The following is an 18,694-nucleotide window of genomic DNA, read 5'->3' on the forward strand; positions in this document are numbered from 1 at the left end:
GTCCATTATACTTTTAAGAAATGAATACCATCTTTTTCTGAGGCAGCATTCAGAATTTAAATTGCACTAAATATAGATATCTTGAGACTGTGTGTGTCACTTTTTGGTATGACTCAGCTTAACGTATAATAATAGCAGTGCCAGAATTTAAAATTATTCTCCTAACTGCCATTTAATCTAAATGATAGTATTTGGTTGCATTCGAAAAGAACATATTCTTTTGTTTCTTTGGCTTCAATTGCTGTAGGGTACAACCTTAGTCTATATATAGGACATGTAAAAAACAAGAAAAACAGTCAATTATATGGGGCTTAACACTTATATGCTGATTACACTCTGTGGTATTTTATTCAATATGTTATTAATTAATAATTGTTACAACCATTGGTTATAGTGTGCTGTCTCACTTATAATATTAATGATGAATTATGTTTCAAATAGAGTCCGTTCTGCCTGCCATTAAGATGAGCAGCTATGTGCATCATTTTACCTTCATTTGATGATGGTGCATTAAGTGTTACAATAAAAACGTGATTTACAGGAGAAAGACTGCCAGGCAGCAGAAGAAAAAGTCTAAATTCAGCTTAAATGCACCTGTGGATGAACAGAGAACCCTCAGTTTCACTTTCAACACTGAATGCTGCCTCCCTTTTTCTATACAGCCTGTGTTTTTAGTTGGGTTTTGATTTCTAAAGTGAATGAACATGCTGTTTTATGTTATTTTCTGAGCTATTAATTGACTCTAGCCTTTTATGTTTAACATCTCCCCTGAGAGAAAATTGGCCGAGGTGAAGACACATGATGATGCCATGGATACTGAGGCTAAAAGCACTTGAACACAACATGTTAAATTTTTATCATAGTTTACTTAAAATGTATCATAACAAACTCTTAACAGATTTTAATTACCACTGGAATCTGTGACAAATAATTGAAACTTACTGTGACTTTCTGCCTTCAGAAGTTTGTACTTAAGATAAGATCAACTTTATTGATGCCTCACCGGGGAAATTCACAATTGCTTAATGTATGTGATGACACCTGAACAAATTAGAGTTGATGGTGCGATGTGATATATGGTTAACAGCTCAGGAAAAGGGTAGTAAATGTACTTTATATTTAGTATATCACAGAGTTAGTCTTAACAGTTTGTCAATGCTTCAAATACCTTCAGGTCCTCTTTCTTATCTAACATTTTCACATTTGTGCTGTTTGTCAGGCGTGGTATTAGACACCAAGCATTAGTAACAACAAACACCAGTATGTCTGAATATTTACCAATGAATTTATTGAATTAATATGATATATTATTCTTTGAATGTGCCCTTATGCTCGGCAATGTGAAAGACCCACACATAGCCTGGAGTTCTTTGCTGAAATATGATATGGTCACAACAATACGACTACTAATGATAGCACTATTCTATTCTTTAACATTATATTAATTTAAGTATACAATATGTACCACAAGCGAGCAGAGATTCATATGGAAAGCATCATGAACATTGACCTTTAGTAATGAAATGTTTAAGTCATTTCAAATTGCAGGCAAAGTAGTTGTTACCATCAATTTATCAAAAACTGCTTTTAAAAAGTCCAAATGAATTCATCTACAAGTCCTTTGTCTTTTTTTATTTTTCTTGTTTCAAGAGGAAAAATATTCATGTCAAAAACTCATAAGTGAGAATATACCCTCATATCTTTTTTGATCAAAATGTCACCAGGAAGTTTCTGTTTCAGAAAGTAACATCAACACTGATTTGGAGAAGTACAATTAAAAAGTTTGCTGACTGACTCTTCTGCTTTTGCCTTGTTAGTTACCTGCGTACTTGCAAAATATACCTTTAATATCAATATGTAATAAAATTGTATTAAGCTTTATATGGATGGCGACAAATATGAGGTATTCTGGTATTATATTTTTAACATCTTTCATTATTTCCAATTTGTAACTACAGAGGAGACAATTTAATTAGTGTGCATTTAACAAAATAGGTCAAGTTCCAGCTTGATCTTTTCATTAGGATGGTTTCTATAAGACAGTCCTCGTCCAAATTCCATTATTAGCTCATCCAAGCATGAATACATGGAACATTATAGAGTAATTGAATATATCTGGAACTTTAGGGCTGCTTTATACAATGACTGTAGTTACATATGTGACTTTTGTGCACTAAGCAGCAAAAAATTCTGATATCCTTGTTTATAGTGGAAGGAGTGGGAAAAACTGAATACAATTGTAGGTACATGTTAGTCCAGCTGTTGTAGCACCACAGGAATGTCTTCTGCTCCTGAGAGTCACATTGCAGGCGCCCTGCTGGAATTAAACAGGAATAGTTGAGAGCACAGTCTTGTCACTGTCATGCAATAGTCCTTATTGCCTTGCTTTGTGAGGTCTTGTGTCTCAACAAGGCGACTCCACGTAGTCGTTGTCCAGACGTGGGTGGAAAGGTGACGCCAGCGAGCGGCTGATGATTATAACTCGAGGTGCGAGGCAGTCATCGCGGCGGTGTAAAATGTTCCAGATGAGCATGGCTGCAGCCAATGTGGCCAGCAAGCAAGCAGCTATGTCCAAGTAGCAGGAGTAGGATAGGTGTGTGTAGGGCCCGATCCTGTAGAAGGTCACCAGTCCAATCACCAGCACGAAACCTGCACAGGAGCATGCAGGGAAAAGATCTGTCAGTGAGAATACATTTACCAACATCTCAATGTAAAGTGAGGATCCCGCAATATATATTTTTTCAGCACATAGCAAACTAAGGATTTTTCAGGATTCTATGCTGTTTGAGCCGTGCCGTGCATCACATTAGACATACTAAAGATATTTTCTGAGTGTTGTAGAATGCAAAACTGTGCTGCTGCACAATTATTCATAATGAATGGTCACTGCTCTTAAAGATAAAACAAAACTTAGAGCTCACAGACATGCTAGCAACTCTGTGACTACATTTAAATGCAGCATTAAGCTTAAGTGTTAGAACATCAATATATGCTACTTAAAACCAAACATAAGATTTACCTAATATTTTGTAATATTTGACTATTATTTTACTTATTTGTGGCAGTACAGTAGGCAAAGAGTTAAAGTCAGTCATTACATTCACATTCATCCTGAGGATGACATGAACGGCTACTTTCATGTGCTAAATGCCAGTTTCTTGAAAATCTTTTCACTTGTTTTAGGATATTTCACCCAGATATGAAAAAAAAACTGTGGTGTGGCTGAGAAATCAAGGGATTACCAAATTTAATAGAATTTCATTCTTTGCAGATCAGGAATATCTGTGCTTATTTTATAGTAATCCATCACAGTTGTTGAAATATTTCTGTGTAGATATTAGACCAAAGTGACAGATTGACATCATCATCTATAGAGCCACACCACCAAAACAGCTAAAAACTACCTGCACTAGGATATCTGCATCTGCACAAAACGAACACTTATAGGAAGATAATTTCTCTCAGGCTGATAGTTCACAGCTTTGTTTGAAAATGTTACTTTAAAATGAAGACATGATGTTTTACATGCAACATAAATTAGTTTTCTTACTTTGCCCTAGTAATTGTGCACATGTGCAAACCATCATTTTATTTCTTTACCTGCGAGTGGAGCATTGGGATAAGACTCGACATAATAAAATGTTAATTCCACTACAAGAGAGACCTCAAGTGTGTTCATATACTGGTATTGAGTTAGAAAAAACTTGCATTTTGGACATCGGCAAAAATCCAATATCATGCATAATTACTAAAAACTGGTCACAGAGATAAAAGCATTCTCTCTTGGTTTTTTTTTTTGTTTGTTTTCTCTGAGCAAAGCAATCTGATACACGTTTCCTTATCCATGACAATGTACGAACATGTCTGTCTAGCTCATAAAACCGCAGTTAAAAGGTAAAGTTATGCAAAAGGCTGCATTGCTGAATGTGAACCTAAGCTGTCTTGAAATCCCTCATGCTGACAATAAGACATCCATCCCTCACTGTTCACCTGGATCTCTGTGTGAGGCCTTTGATTTGAGGAAATCTGTTTCCTCTTAGGAAGAACTGCTGAGCTCTCCAGATTAAAGTTCTCAATAGTGTAAAAATATCAGAGCCTGACTATAAGCTTGGAAAAGCCTTTGAGATGTTTTACCTCCTGATTTCTTTGATTCACTGTAGTTAACTCACGCAATGAGGAACTCCTGTTTGGGAAGGTAGAAAGCCACAGCCTTCAGTTCCATGCTGTTTCTTTGATCCTTGCTTTGTTTTATTGACATTATCAACATTTTCCGATGTCTCCATAGTCCACACCTTTCCTCATTCTTTACCTTTACGGATATGTATGAAAGCAATGCTTTTTAAGTATCCCTCAGGCGGTACCACGTTCAGTGCAATCAATAGTGGTCCGGAGCCATTCAGTAGTTCAACAATAATGCATGTCTGAAAACCTGCCCCATCCACAGTGGTATAAATATAGGAACCAAAAATAATCAGTGGAAATAAGGATGTTAGTGCTTTAGGATATGAATCAGTCGGTTTCCTGAAGCAGTCAGCGGCACCAATGGGGGGAGTTCATAGATTTCTGTACCTCTGCAGTAAGATGGCTGTCATTGTTTTAAGCGAGGATGTGGATAATTATGTCTGTGTATCATTGCGTGTCTCCGACCGTGTGTACGCATAAGAAACCGTTTGCTCATTTTGTTCGTGTTTAACCTGTCTGGCTCCTTATCCAAGAAAATGAATAATCTCCTGTTCAGGTTCCAGCCAGGGTGGGCTGTGTGAACGTTCTTTTTTGGCACAGACTTATCTCTCAAGCTTCCTTCCCCTTCTTCCTCTTTCCATCCTTCCTTCCTTCCCTCCTCACCACACCCTAAGCTTCGAGGGTAATATGTTATAGTTGCTGGACATTTGACATTATCTGTCACAGAGAAAACCAAAGGCTAGTTCTTCAAAGTTTCCTTTCAGTTAGTAATGTTCTGGTTGATTCTCAAAGGGAAAACAATTACCAGTCTGCTCAATCCTTATTCCACAGGTATCACCAGGAATCTAGGGAGCACACAGACTTCTTTTTGAGACCGGTTTAATCAGAATTCCTCTGAAATTCCTGAGAATCTAAACCAACAATGAACTTCATCTTAGAGGGATATGATCTGCTGTGTTGACAGTTGACACGTTAGAGCCCTGCCCATTCAGAAAACACATTCCACAGACGTCTCCAGTGGTGAAATGGCCAGTGTTGTGCTTTCAGCGTGGACCAGCCAACACTGCTGAGATATCAGTCTATGGAGCTTAATATTGTTGTTCCACACTCTCACACTCTCCTTGCAATTGTGGAGCATTTTGGCACGTCTGAAAATGAAAACATTCCAGAGAAAGAGAGCGATGGGTAAAAATATCTCCATTCATTCAGAACTGAAGCCCATTCACTGACTCAGTGGGGGAGGGCTATAGTAGGAATAGGGACTGTCTGTATTGAAAAGATTGAGCTCTTTTAATTTGCTAAAGCGAGGCCACTACTTGTGTATTTTGCAGCCTTTACTTCAAGAATTAGGGCTGCAGTTAAGTCATTTTTGATGAATCTGGTGATTATTCACTTCAGTAATTACTTGTCTAATTCATATTTAGTAGACATTCAATTTCATAGAAGCTAGGATGATTTTATTTTTGTGCCATGTTTTGCCCAACTAACAGTGTAAAATATTCAGCCAAAGATACAGAATGACTGTGAAGCCAGGAAATCCATAAAAGTTCCAGTTTGAGAAGTATGAATATGGTCAGTTGCTTGGTTAGTCAGGTCATCACTTTGGCATGGACTGAAATATATCAACACGTATTGGATAGACTTCCATGAAATGTGGCACAGATATCCATCCTAAGAATCAATCCTGATAACTTAGATGGCCCCTAACTTTGTATCTACCATGGCAAGAAAATCAAAGTTTTCATTTAGCCACCAAGCCATCTCAGTTAACATGTCTCTTAATGGCTCAAAATGTGTCCAGTCCTCTGACTGCTTATCGTCAGCTGTTTGCAGATAATTACTAATGCTGACATGCTGTGATGCTAAGCTAAGAGGGTAAATTCAGTGAATGATCTTAAACATTTGCATCTGAACACTATTGCATGCAACTCAAAGGCTTACTGTGATTGCAAAGCTCTTAATATTAGAAAATGTTGGAATTAGCTTTTCTCTAACGTTCAACTGTACTGCAGTATTGTTGACTTTTGGTCCAGTTTGGCCAAAAGATCGAGCGTTCATATTACTACACTATTATAGATGAATAAACTGCTATGTCTAAGGTTAAGAGCATGAAGTGTAAATAAGTGATGAACATAGCTATCAGATCTGAGAAGTGCAGCCAGTGTGGTATTGCTTTGATTCTTCATTCTTTCTAATGGCCCGCAGGGGGTGACTGTTCTGGTTGCAAAAAAGTTCTAATTGTATAGAAGTCCATGAGAATGTAACCCTGCTTCTCACTTAATTTGTCACCTCAGTAAACATTTTTCTGTGAAGTTTTAGATCTTAATTGCTAGTTACGAGACTTTTTGAATACAATAATATGTTCACTTTGTAAATTCTGGTCCCATTTAGAAGAAAATAGACAATAGAGCTGATTATACTTGAGGACTGGGCACTTTGTGTTTGACGGGTCGCTACCTTATGTGTGAGTTAAGTGTCCTCAAGTTCTCAGCCAGATCTGCTGCATGCTTGTCAGAGCTGGTTTCAAAAAAACAAGATGCTGATGGCCAAATGTCAAACCCGAGCCATCAAAACAGCAGTCCACAAACCAGTGAGTGACTTCATGGTCACTACACCCATCTTTTATATACAGTATGTGGCCAAGAGTAAACTCTGATACTTAACTGTCTCCAAGTCAGTTGAGCAAACTCCAGCAAATGATGTGTAAAAATGTCATGTGCAATAGACTTTAAGTTCTGTAAAGAGATAGTTGCTTTGAATTGAGACTGTTTCAACTAACTTTTCTTATTTACTTCTATTTTTTATTCAAATACAAACAGATAAGCTATTTTAAGATGTAGAAATCTATATTTTCAGAGTAACTGAGACATATTTTTCCCCCTGCGTAACTCAGATTGTCAGTGAAAATCATATTTGTTTAATTGTTTGGTTGGGGAACATCCTATTTGCAAAGATACGTCATCTTGTTACTCAGCAGCTTTGTTGACTATATATGGTTCGAGAGTAAAACTGGAATGTGGCGTTTTTCCAGAGAGCACTATTATTTTTAGATGTCAGGGAAGTAGGTGTGCTATTTGTTTCTTTTGCAACCAGGAAATATATCTATTTTGCAAGTGTCTTTATTAAGCATGCTATGGTGAGAGGAGCTCTCGGTTAGAGAGGTTTGACTGGTGGTATTGTCTCATACTGGAAAGTACAGTAATATTGGGTGGGTCTCAATCCTCTTGCCAAGGTCTGGAGATAAAAGCTGTCATCCCTACAGTAAAGATAAAGAGGAGATTCTTATTTTTGCTGCTACTCTTGGACATTTTGTAAACACAGACATAAAAGCCAGGCCAGCTTATCTAGACAGAGGCGCTTCCCACCCTGCTGTCGTGTGTACCACAGGACATTTCTCTACCACAGCACATTATAAACACACACAAACATGTATGGACATAATACCTCCTGCGCGTGCACACACAAACATACAGTCTCTGTCGAACACTGTCTTTCCCGTTCATTCCCCCTCCCCTCTTTTTCCTTCTTCAGCTCAGGGGTTTGCATAACAGGTAGTCACAGACATTTCCTCGTCCTGAGCAGGGATATCCTGGCGCCCGACAGTCGCTCCCTGGCTCGCTGCAGCTCTGGCCCATGGATTTTGGACTAGAACTAAATTTAGACCCAGAGCAGACCCCCTTCATGCTGCTCTGATACCAAGCAGCTGAGCGACCATTGCACACAACACAGCACACTTCCTCAGCAGGGGCACTGGGACAGGCCATGCCAGCCAACTCTGAGTGTTGCACTGTGGGATTGATGGATGGATGGATGGATGGATGGGTGCTAGTTGTGGAGGACAGGTTTTGTTTCAGTGACTGCCCTGTCTGGTTCTAATTAACTCCAAAGGTTGTCCTCTTTCTGTTTACCGTTTTCCTAGTTTCTCCTATATTCTTTTTTAGTTTGGCTGGTCTGTTGTTTTGTCATATTTTAGAGCTTTTGTCTCACATACTAAAATCAGAAATAGTGTAGTTTCAGCAAACGATGTTGCAGAAATGTGGAGAACGCTTTTATTGTATTTTTCTTACATTTCCCATGGTTATATATTTACATTTTGTCAAAAATATCATCTACCAGCCATTTTCAAAGGCAAGGAAATGTCTAACTTTTACAGGCTAAACACAAGGCGTGAGGTGTCCTGCCTTTTGCTAGTGTCTGGAAGTTTTTACAGTGATTTCCTGCAGCATTTGAGGCCGATCTTTAGTATTGAAAAGTCAGCCAGTCTACCTCCCCCCTGTGATTTTAGCCCCATTTTATGGCACTCAGCCAAAGAGCATGTGAACTTTGCTCTGCAGCATCTGGATTTCTCTGTTTCTGTGCCAGAATATGATGTATGTAGTGTGCTGGATAGACCTTTTCAGATGCAAGGCACTTTAAATAAGCAAGCTGTTGGAATGCTGGTACTCACTGGCTAATTGGAAGAGTGCAGCGATGGCCTCTTCCCACCACTGGGACTCTTGTGTGATGAAGGGCAGCTCCATCAGTCCTAGTAGGAAGATAAGCTGACCAGCTGTCAGGGCCACCGTTGCCATCAGGTTACATGCTCGCATCATGTTAAACTGCACTTGAGGGACCAGAAGAAAAGTTGTGTCAGATTTCTTGCACAATAAATGCCATAATTGTGTACAGATGTCAAGCTAGACAAGCCTAAATTAGGGGTGTTGCAGCAATATAAAGCCTAACAGGAAATATTGTACACATTTGTAGCAATGTTTCATTGACAGGATTATTTCATGAATGGTGAGGCATGTCTTTGTCTAACATTAGTAGGCAGCGCTGCCCATTGTGCCCAGTAAAGCTGGCCAATAGAAGTTCAGCATTTCCCAAACCTGGCAATTTCTCAATGGAGCTTAATTTAGCAGAAGCATATAAATCCATCACAGCACTGACTTTGCCTGAATGTTTATCTCGCTACTCCTACCCACTTGGCAGCAACATAAGGAATTAGTAGTACATACCCTAAATTCTTGGCTGACTGCCCTGGGCTAGTGTTTACATAGATTTAATTTATGAATGCACGTATCAAGTTGGTGCCCCGGACAGTAAAATTACTTTGCAGTGTCTTTTCAAATGGAAAAGAACAAAAACTACAACTACATGACACCAGGCACCGACATACCACTCGTTTGTTTCTGTTAAGACCTACTACATCTAAGAAGTACCAATCAATAAACCCGTGAACATGTTTAATGAGAAAAATGTGTTATTTTTAATATACATTTTTTTTGGAAACTAGACATCAACTAAATCTACAGTTAAAAACTTACATTTGACAGTGCTGCGGGATTCTTGGTAGCCTGCATACTCAGAGCCCCATCCGAGGCTTTCACACTGTCTCTGTGTCCCTTGCACCCTTCTCCCTGCCTGGAGGTCATCGCGGCCCTTTTCCCCACCAGTGGGGCACATCCTCCATAGTCCCACACTCCTCTTACGTCCGTCCTCCAGAGCCTGCAGGACCCAGCTGGGTGTGAAGGCTGCAACATTGTTTAGGACCAGGGACAGCAGGGCCACCGCCACCGCTGCCGCCACCAGCCTCTGCACGGCCATGCGACGCCCGACGCCCGCCACCTCTCCCCCTCCGTCGCCTCCTTCCTCCGGCTCCTGTTCCTCCTCAGCGTGCTGCCCGCTCCCTGGCCTCTCCTCCGGGCCAGTAGCACCAGCAGTGCTCTGGGCCCCCTGACTCCTCTCCACCTCCTCCACTTCTTCCAGCTGTTCGCTAGTGTTGTTGCAGCTCGCACAGAGGTGGAATTGTCAAGAGTGTTGTTTTAAGGCTTAGCTAAAGAACATCTCCATTCATCCTCATTCAGGAGTTGGTTGACGTTGCAGCAGATCCTCAGCCCTCCTCCTCAGACAGCACTGTGGGCACGTGGGGATTAATCCAACTGGCACCTAGGTCCATTCCACTGGCTTCGGCTGGCTGCAGCTTGACTCTTGGATCCTTGCTTGATTTAGTCTCTTCTCCTTTTCCTTTCTCCTGTGCTTTGCTTATTGCACTCTTTTGACTTCTGTGTATGCAGCTGGTTTCTCTGTGTTGGCAGCAGATTGTTTTTCTTCTTTTTTTTCCTTTTTAGCAATGCCACATTACTCTCAGAGGAGTACAGATAAAAAAGAACAGCATGGATTCTTCGTACAGGGTTGCTAAGAGCAGACTCGTTAGTGACTCTGCTTACTGCCCAGGACTGTCTCTCGCCTTGAAGAGTCCCCGCTGTTTGACTGGAACAAGAAGTCCTGTAGCCCACCTCCCTCTGCTTCTTTTTGTGTTTCTCCCTCTCTCTCTCTTCTCTGCAAAAGCTGGAGGTCAGAGTTTAAACGTGGGGGAGTTGCTCTTCATCATATTCCGAGACATCAGTTCGCAACTGCAGCAAGCTTTAAACAGACAGCTCCCTCCTTCATGTTCACTTTAAATATGTGTGTGTGTGTGTCGGTGTGTTTGTGTGAGAGAATGTCCAAAAGGCCCCCTCTTAGACGTCACTGTTTGGTGTATTCTTTTGTCTGGAGAGCAGGGGGCGTTCGCTAAAGTCCTCTCTCTCGTGTGCAACAAACACATTGGCCGCCACAGTCAGCCAGCAACAGGATGTGTTTCCTGAGAGGAAAAGGGGATGGGAAGAGGGGCCAAATGTAGACCCGTTTCTTCTCTTGTCTTTCCTTTTCTGGCTCTCTAGATCTTGCCGCTGTGTGTGCAGCAAACTCCACTGTTCGCAGCAGTTTTAAATATCTCAGGCTTTGTCTTGAGGCTTGGTTTTCTGTGTCCATATAGAGTAAGATTTTGGCAGCGCTTACTTCTTTTGCTTTCTTTTTATTTAACTTGGCATCCCTCTTATAGCAGGGCCCCTAAAGATTTGGGGTATTTCCTGTTGCCTAACTTTAATAAACAGCCCACATCTGTATCAGCTAAAGCGAGGAGGAGGGAGGGGATGCAAATACAGACCAGATGTCTGTGGAATCTTAAATTTGGAATGGAAGCAGAAGCAAAAGGGGTGACGGGCCGATTTGCGTCAGCAAGACAAAAGGAAAAAAGGAAGACATAATGAAAAGCGCGACTCTTGCTTTGAGTTTAAAGTCCTTCACTCAGTCTTATAATTACTCACTAGTTCAGCTATGTGCCTGTAGAAGTGTGCAGGTTTGTCATCAGTTTCACATGCAGACTAGCAATCTAACCCTGGGTCTAACATATAAACCTGAACTGAACCTAAAATAACTGAAAAGTAACGCCAACGTGCACCGACATTGTATTTTTTCTAACAGGAAATCTCTTATCAGATGTACTTACATGTGTGCAACTGTTTTTGCTTTTGAATAATAAAATACCAGCGCAGTGAGCCACACATCACCCTTGCAAACAAGCCATTTCTCTTTTCTCTGTAGTAAAGCGGTATGGGAAAACATGGCCCGGATGTGTGTGAAAACTCGCCAGCTGGACGTGGCACGCGTGTGCCTTGGGAATATGGGAAATGCCAGGGCAGCAAAAGCACTGAAGGAGGTGGAGGCTGAACCTGAACCAGAGGCCCAAGTGGCCATGTTGGCCATTCAGCTCGGCATGCTGGTAAGATATTGGAGTATTTGAGTGTAAATGACTGCTAAGACATACCCGACTCTCAGTCAAGCTTGTGCCTAATGTGTATCTGCCATTATTAATGGACTACTTCAGAGAATGTGCATAAAAGTTTCACTGCTCTCTTGTTGGGTTTAAGTTAACCTCACTATCACACAACATCTCTATTAATTTGAAAAAAATGACTGAGATAAGATATGTAAGAACAACACACATTCAGAAGCCAATAAAAGAGATTAGATAGACTTTGGTTCAAAAAAGTCAAGATAACAAAAAACAGCTTGCTCCAGTTTATGAAACTGATGTGAAGGATATTTTTTCAGGATTTTTATAAATAACTTCTTGTCCAACACACAATCAGGAATAGAAGAAGTATTCAGATCATCTACTTAAGTAAGTGTACTAATACAGCTATGTGAAAATACTCCATTATAAGTAAAAGTTCGGATGAGAAATCCTACTTTAGTAAAAGTGTAGAAGTATTAAAAGCAAAATGTAATTTAACTGTTAAAGTAAAAGTACTGGTTTGGTCCTTCTCACTGGTATATTATGACAGCATGAGATTATTAATACTGAAGCATCAGTGTGTCAGCAACAAGTTACTGTTGTAGCTGCTGCAGGTGGAGCTGGTTTGAACTACTTTCTTGTAGTTTTATGTACAGGGGCAGCAGATAAATTTAGGAGAGAGAAAATGGAAGAGGAAACAAGAAAAAGTTTGAAATCAAATCTGTTTTCAGTTTTTGAACTTTTTCTCTGATCTATATTTCAACCTTCATTAAAACGAAACTGTGTAGGAGAAATGTCAAATTCCCCACTGTGGGATTAATAAGGGGTTATTGGATTGATTAGAGAGAAAAATAACTATTGGATGGAGCTGTTTACAATTAATAGACCTCTGAACTGTGACCCAGACTACACCCTGATTTTTTTTATAGACTCTTTGTGTTGAATCTTAATTTAAAATGTAACCAAAGCTGACATATAATTGTGGTAGAGTAGAAAGTGCCATATTTTGCCCTGAAATGTATTACACTGGAAGAATAAAGCAGCATAAAATAGAAATACTCCAGCAAAATCCAAATTTATCAAATTGTACTTAAGTACAATTCTTGAGTAGATATGCTTACTTTCCACTACTACATTCACTAAGTTCACATCCTTTGGCTACAAATAACTCACTCTCTTTTTTTAGGTCTGAGCATTTCACCACACACACAGACCAGGGGACTTTCCAAACCAAAAGCATTTATCTTTCCATCATCTTTTCCTGTCTTCCAACAGGAAGATGCGGAGAAATTGTACAAGAACTGTCAACGCTATGACCTGCTGAACAGTTTCTACCAGGCTTCTGGCCAGTGGCATCAAGCTCTGGACACAGCTGAAACTCATGATCGCATCCACCTGCGCACCACCTACTACAGTTATGCCAAATACCTGGAGTCCATGGGAGACAAGCAACAAGCCCTCACTTAGTAAGACAGAACCTGTGGTTTTCTGTCTGTAGTTTGGAATCAGCATTTGTGACTTTCTGTGTCTGTGCACATTTAACACTGACAGCAAATTATGGTTATTGTCCTTTTTTGTTACAGTTATGAGAAATCAGACACACACAGGGTTGAAGTGCCCAGAATGCTTCAGGATGACACCTCATCTCTCGAGTTTTATGTTCACAAAATGAAAGACAAGTAAGTCAAAATTTAAGGTTGGTAACTGCAAGGAGTACCACGACACCCTGTGCATATATCCTATCATCTTCTCAACTCAGGAACATCTATAAGTGGTGGGCGCAGTACCTGGAGAGCCAGTCAGACATGGGTTCAGCGCTACGCTTCTATGAGCTCGCTCAGGATTACCTCTCCCTGGTTCGAGTCCACTGCTACATGGGGAACATTCAGAAGGTGACTTAGTTTGTATTAGAAGTGTAGTAGTATTTTATTGAAAATAATTACATTTTGAGGACACAATTTCACTTATTTTACAGTGGGTATTGTGCTTAAGAAATTATTTTAAATGCGCAAAACATAGATGTATATTGTTGTTTGATTGCAAGCAGTTTACATCTCATTATTTGCAACTGACCCTCATGGATTTACTGCAAAAATATACAGTATCAGTACTGTGATTGTCACTAAAGTCTTCTTTTTGTTTTTACTTTAATTTGAGGGTGAGATTAAGCCTTGATCAGGTAATCATAGGCACCTTTCCGTTTATACATAAGATAGTGCTTTTTATTGTTTATTTACCAGGCTTCTGAGATAGCCAATGACACAGGTGATCGAGCAGCATCGTACCACCTGGCCAGACATTATGAGGGCCATGATGATATCAAACAAGCAGTCCACTTCTACACACGAGCCCAGGCCTACAACAACGCCATACGACTTTGTAAGGTATAAAATAACACCTTTCTACCCATCAGCAACTCAGTTAGAAATCTCTGTGAAGACCCTGCATATAGATAGCTATGGATCAATAGTTCCTACTTGTTTATTGATTTGTCTTTGTCTGAGCAGGAGAACAATCTGGATGACCAGCTGATGAACTTGGCTCTGCTCAGTAATCCAGAAGACATGATGGAGGCCGCCTGTTACTATGAGGAGAAAGGAACTCACATGGACAGAGCTGTGGCGCTCTACCACAAGGTCGGGCACTATTTTTTTTTTTAAATGAATGCTTTCTAAATCGTTCCACAAGGAGGCAGCATTGCAACGTATATTAAAACTTTGCAGCCTTAAAGGAAAAAAGTGAGCCCAATCTAATCAGCAGTATTCTCTTTATTAATTTCTCTCTTGTAGGCTGGTTATGTGTCTAAAGCTCTAGAGCTGGCCTTTGCCACCCAACAGTTCTCTGCCCTTCAGCTGATTGCAGAGGATTTGAATGAGAACTCAGATCCGGCCCTCCTCGCTCGCTGCTCTGACTTCTTCATCACACATTCCCAGTATGAGAAGTCTGTGGATTTACTGGTAGCAGCCAAGAAGGTATGAAACTTTATCACCTGCCTGCCCTTAAATCTATTCACATGCTTACTTATGTGTCTTTCCATTTATGTGCGTATGTATACCCAGTACCATCAAGCCCTGGAGCTGTGTCTGGCCCAGAACCTCACTATCACAGAGGATCTGGCTGAGAGAATGACTATAACTGATTCAAAAGACTTGTCTGAAGAGGCCCGCAAGGAGCTGCTGGAGAAGATCGCTGACTGCTGCATGCGTCAGGGCAATTACCACCTGGCCACCAAGAAATACACACAGGCAGGCAGCAAACTCAAGGTAATAATGCGCTGTGTGGTAAATACTAAATGGATTCTCTGAAAGTTTAGAACATCTTGTATGTAATTGGGTGATAAGACAAGGGACAAACCTTCTGATCTGTCAGTCTGATGTCACGTTTTACTAGCAAATATGATCCTCAGTGCTTAAAAAATGTTTTTTTTTTCTTGTAAACAGGCAATGAGGGCCCTCCTCAAGTCAGGCGACACAGAGAAAATAATATTCTTTGCCAATGTTTGCCGTCAGAAGGAGCTTTTCATCATGGCTGCCAACTACCTCCAGTCTCTGGACTGGCGGAAAAATCCAGAGATCTTAAAGACAATCATTGGTTTCTACACTAAAGGCAGGGCACCAGAGCTGCTGGCTGGCTTCTATGAAGCTTGTGCTCAGGTGGGGCAACACTCCTTACAATACATCAGGTAGCTTCATGATAGTTATCATTAACTGGTTAAGAACTGGCAGTAAACATTCTGGAAGAAGTTTTTTTCATTTTACGAGTCTTAAATTAGTATTTCTATATGCTAAAATGGAACCAAATACTACAAATTCAGATTTTAGGCAAAATATGGTTGCTAAATATGTGCTTTAGCTGTGGTTTTATTTTTGTTGGAATAATTATTAAACAAGGAGAAAAATGCTTGTAAGGACTTAATGTGTTTGGGTTTTTGTACATTGGTAAAATGTACTATTTTGTCTTGTATATCAGCTCTTCAAAAGTATTTTAGAAATCTAGATGATTCACAAAAAACTAATTGCTGAGTTAAAATCAGAATTTAAAAGTAATAATAATAGAGGGTTTTTTTGTTGTTCTCTGGTTAAGGTGGAGATTGATGATTACCAGAACTATGAAAAGGCTCTGGATGCACTGACGGAGGCTTCTAAGTGTCTCTCAAAATCAAAGGAGGCTTCAGCTGGACAACATGAAGCGAGGCTGGCTGACCTGCAGCATAAAATCACACTGATCAAGAAGTTTGTCCACATACGCAGGTAAAAATATACATAAGCAAATATTAGGTTGTCTTTCAACAGAGCCTAAAGATAATAGTGATATACTTGAGTACAGCCACATAGAAAATTGCCTTTTTAAATGATTTATTCTACAAAAATATCAAAAGATGTTCTATTTTTCTGTGGAAAAACTAAGCATACTCCTGGCCCCAGAAAATCCTATTGCTCCATCTGAAAGAAACAACTTTGTGTAGGTGTTTTTTAATTATTGTGCACCAGCCTTGGCTTTTAAAAAAAAAAAAATAAATAAAAAATTCAATTACTATTTTTAGCAACATTCTTAGATGTCTGAGGGTTTACCCACTTCAAATTCCCCAGCATCATTTCAATGGGATTCAGATTTTGTCTTTGATAAAACCTTTTCATAACCCTCCTTTTTTTTTTTTTTTTAGTTTAGAGACATTCCTTAATGGATTTGCTAATGTATTTTGAATTGTCATCTAATTGAAGGGTTCCAACTGCAACTATCAGGCTGATGGCCTCACGTTATCTTCAAGCACTCTTTGATAAGATGCAGGATTCATAGATGAATCAATGGTTACAAGTTGCCAAGTTCCTGAAGCAGCGAAATGAGCGTTAACCATGATGTTTCTCCTAAAAAGCTGCATTTAACCTGCACTAAACATGTCTACTGTGACCAGACAACTCGCTTAATAATTCCTGTGTCTAGAGCACATGTTTCTAAAAGTCCTGACCTTTGCTTTTATGTTCATTGGCAAACTGCAGTTTTATTTTAATGTTCTTTTTGAACAGCAAAGGCTTTTTCCTGGCGCGTCTCCCATGCAGGTCAAAATTATTGCAGATTGTAGATATATGTACTTTTCGACCAAGCGTTAAAATAGTTCCCTGTAGATTCTGTGATGAAAGTTTGTGGTTCTTGGAAACATATTTTTTGTGTCAAACATTCTGCTCTAGGCCTGAATTTACTGCTTTGCTTGCAGTCCTGGACAAACTACCGATCGTAGAAGTCTATGCCACTTGTCAGTGATTTTCCTCACAGTGGAATGATTTACATAAAATTATTTGGAAATGTTTTTATACTCTTCCCTTTACCTTTTCTGTGAAGTCGTTAGAAAAGCACTTTACATATTCCCATGATGACACCACACACTTCAACAGGTGAGAGAACACCAGACTGTAGATGTCAGAGGTTGAAATAAGACAGAGTCCTCCTGTGGAGGTGTGATAAATGTAGGGGCGTGCTGACTTTTTTCCTGTGACTAATTCGTTTTTTTTTTTATTTATTTAAATTATGAAAATGACAACGAAATGTCAGATTTGTTGTTGATTCCTCTGTCTCTATCTGCAGCCACTGCTTCACAGAGTTTAAAGTGTTCTCTTGCCTAAATATATTAAAAAGGTGTAACTCGTATTTGTTCTTTGTATCATAAGAAGTTCCTCTTTTTTCCCTCAACTTTTTGTGGGGACTCTTATTGTCCGACTTGTATTGTATATGATATTTGAAGCTCTTTACGTCTGTCTGCAGGTTGTATGCTGAGGATCCTCGTGAGGCGGCCCAGTTATGTGAAGCCCTGCTGGAGGAGCCAGAGTTGGACCCTGCTGTCAGGATCGGAGATGCGTTTGGTTTCCTCATCGAGCACCATTGTCAGCAAGGCAGCTTTCAAGTGGTGACTGTCATCTTTTTTCTAGCCTTTAGAACACTTGTGAAAATTATATCAACTATAGAATATTCTTAAATTAGGTCAATTTTGGCAGATTTCTGAAAATAACCACTGCTAATTGTTCTCCAGGCCTACCGTAAGCTGGAGGAGCTGCAGAAGATGCTGCCATCACAGAACGTTAGGTACTACATCAGCCAGGCCAGCCTGGAGGCCCTGCAGGAGGAGACGGGTATATCACTGAGTCGTGGTGACAGCAGACACAATGCCAAGGAGGAGGATGAAGTGGAGGAGGACTTAAATTTGTCTCAAGTGTGACATTTGGTAACACCGAGAACACCGATTTTTTTTGCAATAATAGACAATTTCCTATCAGTCAGTGGAGTAATGTAGAACAATGACAAAAAATGAAAGGAAGAAGCTACACCAAAATCACATGATGGTACTTAAAATGATCCAAACTCATGAGGGTAATTGACCTAAGAGGATATCTGTTACCTCAAAAAACTGGTTTCAACCTGCAAAACATACCTGGAAAATCAACACTACAGACTCTGATATAATATCAATAAAGATAATGGACATACAGTGGGTCGCAATTTGTAGAATGTTAAATACAAGGGATCCTAAATGTGCATCACCCACAAAAGGAAGTAAAAATTGTCATTATATTGCAGCTCTTAGGTTCTATTTGATATTCAGCTTAATTACATGTAGTGCCGTTTTTTTGCAGAATGGTTCAGAGGAAGATACAGATTATTGCCTTTGAGCTAAATTTGGCTCTGAATGTTACGGAGTCATCTGCAGATCCGTCTGTGTGGTTTACATGCATTTGGTACAACGTATTTTTTCATTCAGCTCATGTATCATATGTAAATATCCTCTCAGTGTCAAAACATAAACTCTGTATAATATTTTGCAACTATTTTTGATAGCCTGTGAGGCCTCTTCCACTAGTATCTTAGACTGTGAATTATAATGTTCCAATACATGGTAAAGTTCCTATAATAAAAAAAGTCAAATTA

General features: G+C 39.8%; 2 protein-coding genes across 3 annotated transcripts in view; one reads left to right on the forward strand and one right to left on the reverse strand.

Moving 5' to 3' along the window:
• ift140 (intraflagellar transport 140 homolog (Chlamydomonas)) overlaps positions 1-18,694 on the forward strand; it is a 28,510-nt gene extending 9,816 nt beyond the window's left edge. For both annotated transcript variants that reach the window (XM_055004336.1, XM_023291751.3), the window contains 12 exons: positions 11,587-11,764; positions 13,055-13,245; positions 13,363-13,458; positions 13,539-13,671; positions 14,020-14,163; positions 14,287-14,415; positions 14,569-14,751; positions 14,839-15,042; positions 15,220-15,432; positions 15,863-16,029; positions 17,537-17,678; positions 17,802-18,694. In XM_055004336.1, coding sequence (XP_054860311.1) covers positions 11,587-11,764; positions 13,055-13,245; positions 13,363-13,458; positions 13,539-13,671; positions 14,020-14,163; positions 14,287-14,415; positions 14,569-14,751; positions 14,839-15,042; positions 15,220-15,432; positions 15,863-16,029; positions 17,537-17,678; positions 17,802-17,987 — 1,966 coding nt within the window. In that variant the 3' untranslated portion in view covers positions 17,988-18,694. The remainder of the gene's footprint in view (positions 1-11,586; positions 11,765-13,054; positions 13,246-13,362; positions 13,459-13,538; positions 13,672-14,019; positions 14,164-14,286; positions 14,416-14,568; positions 14,752-14,838; positions 15,043-15,219; positions 15,433-15,862; positions 16,030-17,536; positions 17,679-17,801) is intronic.
• tmem204 (transmembrane protein 204) lies at positions 1,266-10,829 on the reverse strand. Its single transcript, XM_023291753.3, has 3 exons — positions 9,489-10,829; positions 8,630-8,785; positions 1,266-2,649 (listed from the first exon to the last, which is right to left on the reverse strand). The coding sequence occupies exons 1-3, from the start codon at positions 9,766-9,768 to the stop codon at positions 2,405-2,407; spliced, it is 681 nt and encodes a 226-aa protein (XP_023147521.2). The 5' UTR covers positions 9,769-10,829; the 3' UTR covers positions 1,266-2,404.

The sequence above is a fragment of the Amphiprion ocellaris genome, chromosome 18 (genome assembly GCF_022539595.1).
Source record: "Amphiprion ocellaris isolate individual 3 ecotype Okinawa chromosome 18, ASM2253959v1, whole genome shotgun sequence".
NCBI lineage: Eukaryota > Metazoa > Chordata > Actinopteri > Pomacentridae > Amphiprion > Amphiprion ocellaris.

What these genes read in the sequence shown, in the direction of transcription:
- tmem204 (XM_023291753.3), bottom strand. Translation starts at nt 9,768, where the DNA reads ATGGCCGTGCAGAGGCTGGTGGCGGCAGCGGTGGCGGTGGCCCTGCTG. An exon ending in ATCCCGCAGCACTGTCAAAT is followed by an intron (nt 8,786 to 9,488) that starts GTAAGTTTTTAA and finishes TGGTCCCTCAAG; the next exon opens with TGCAGTTTAACATGATGCGA. An exon ending in TGCACTCTTCCAATTAGCCA is followed by an intron (nt 2,650 to 8,629) that starts GTGAGTACCAGC and finishes GCTCCTGTGCAG; the next exon opens with GTTTCGTGCTGGTGATTGGA.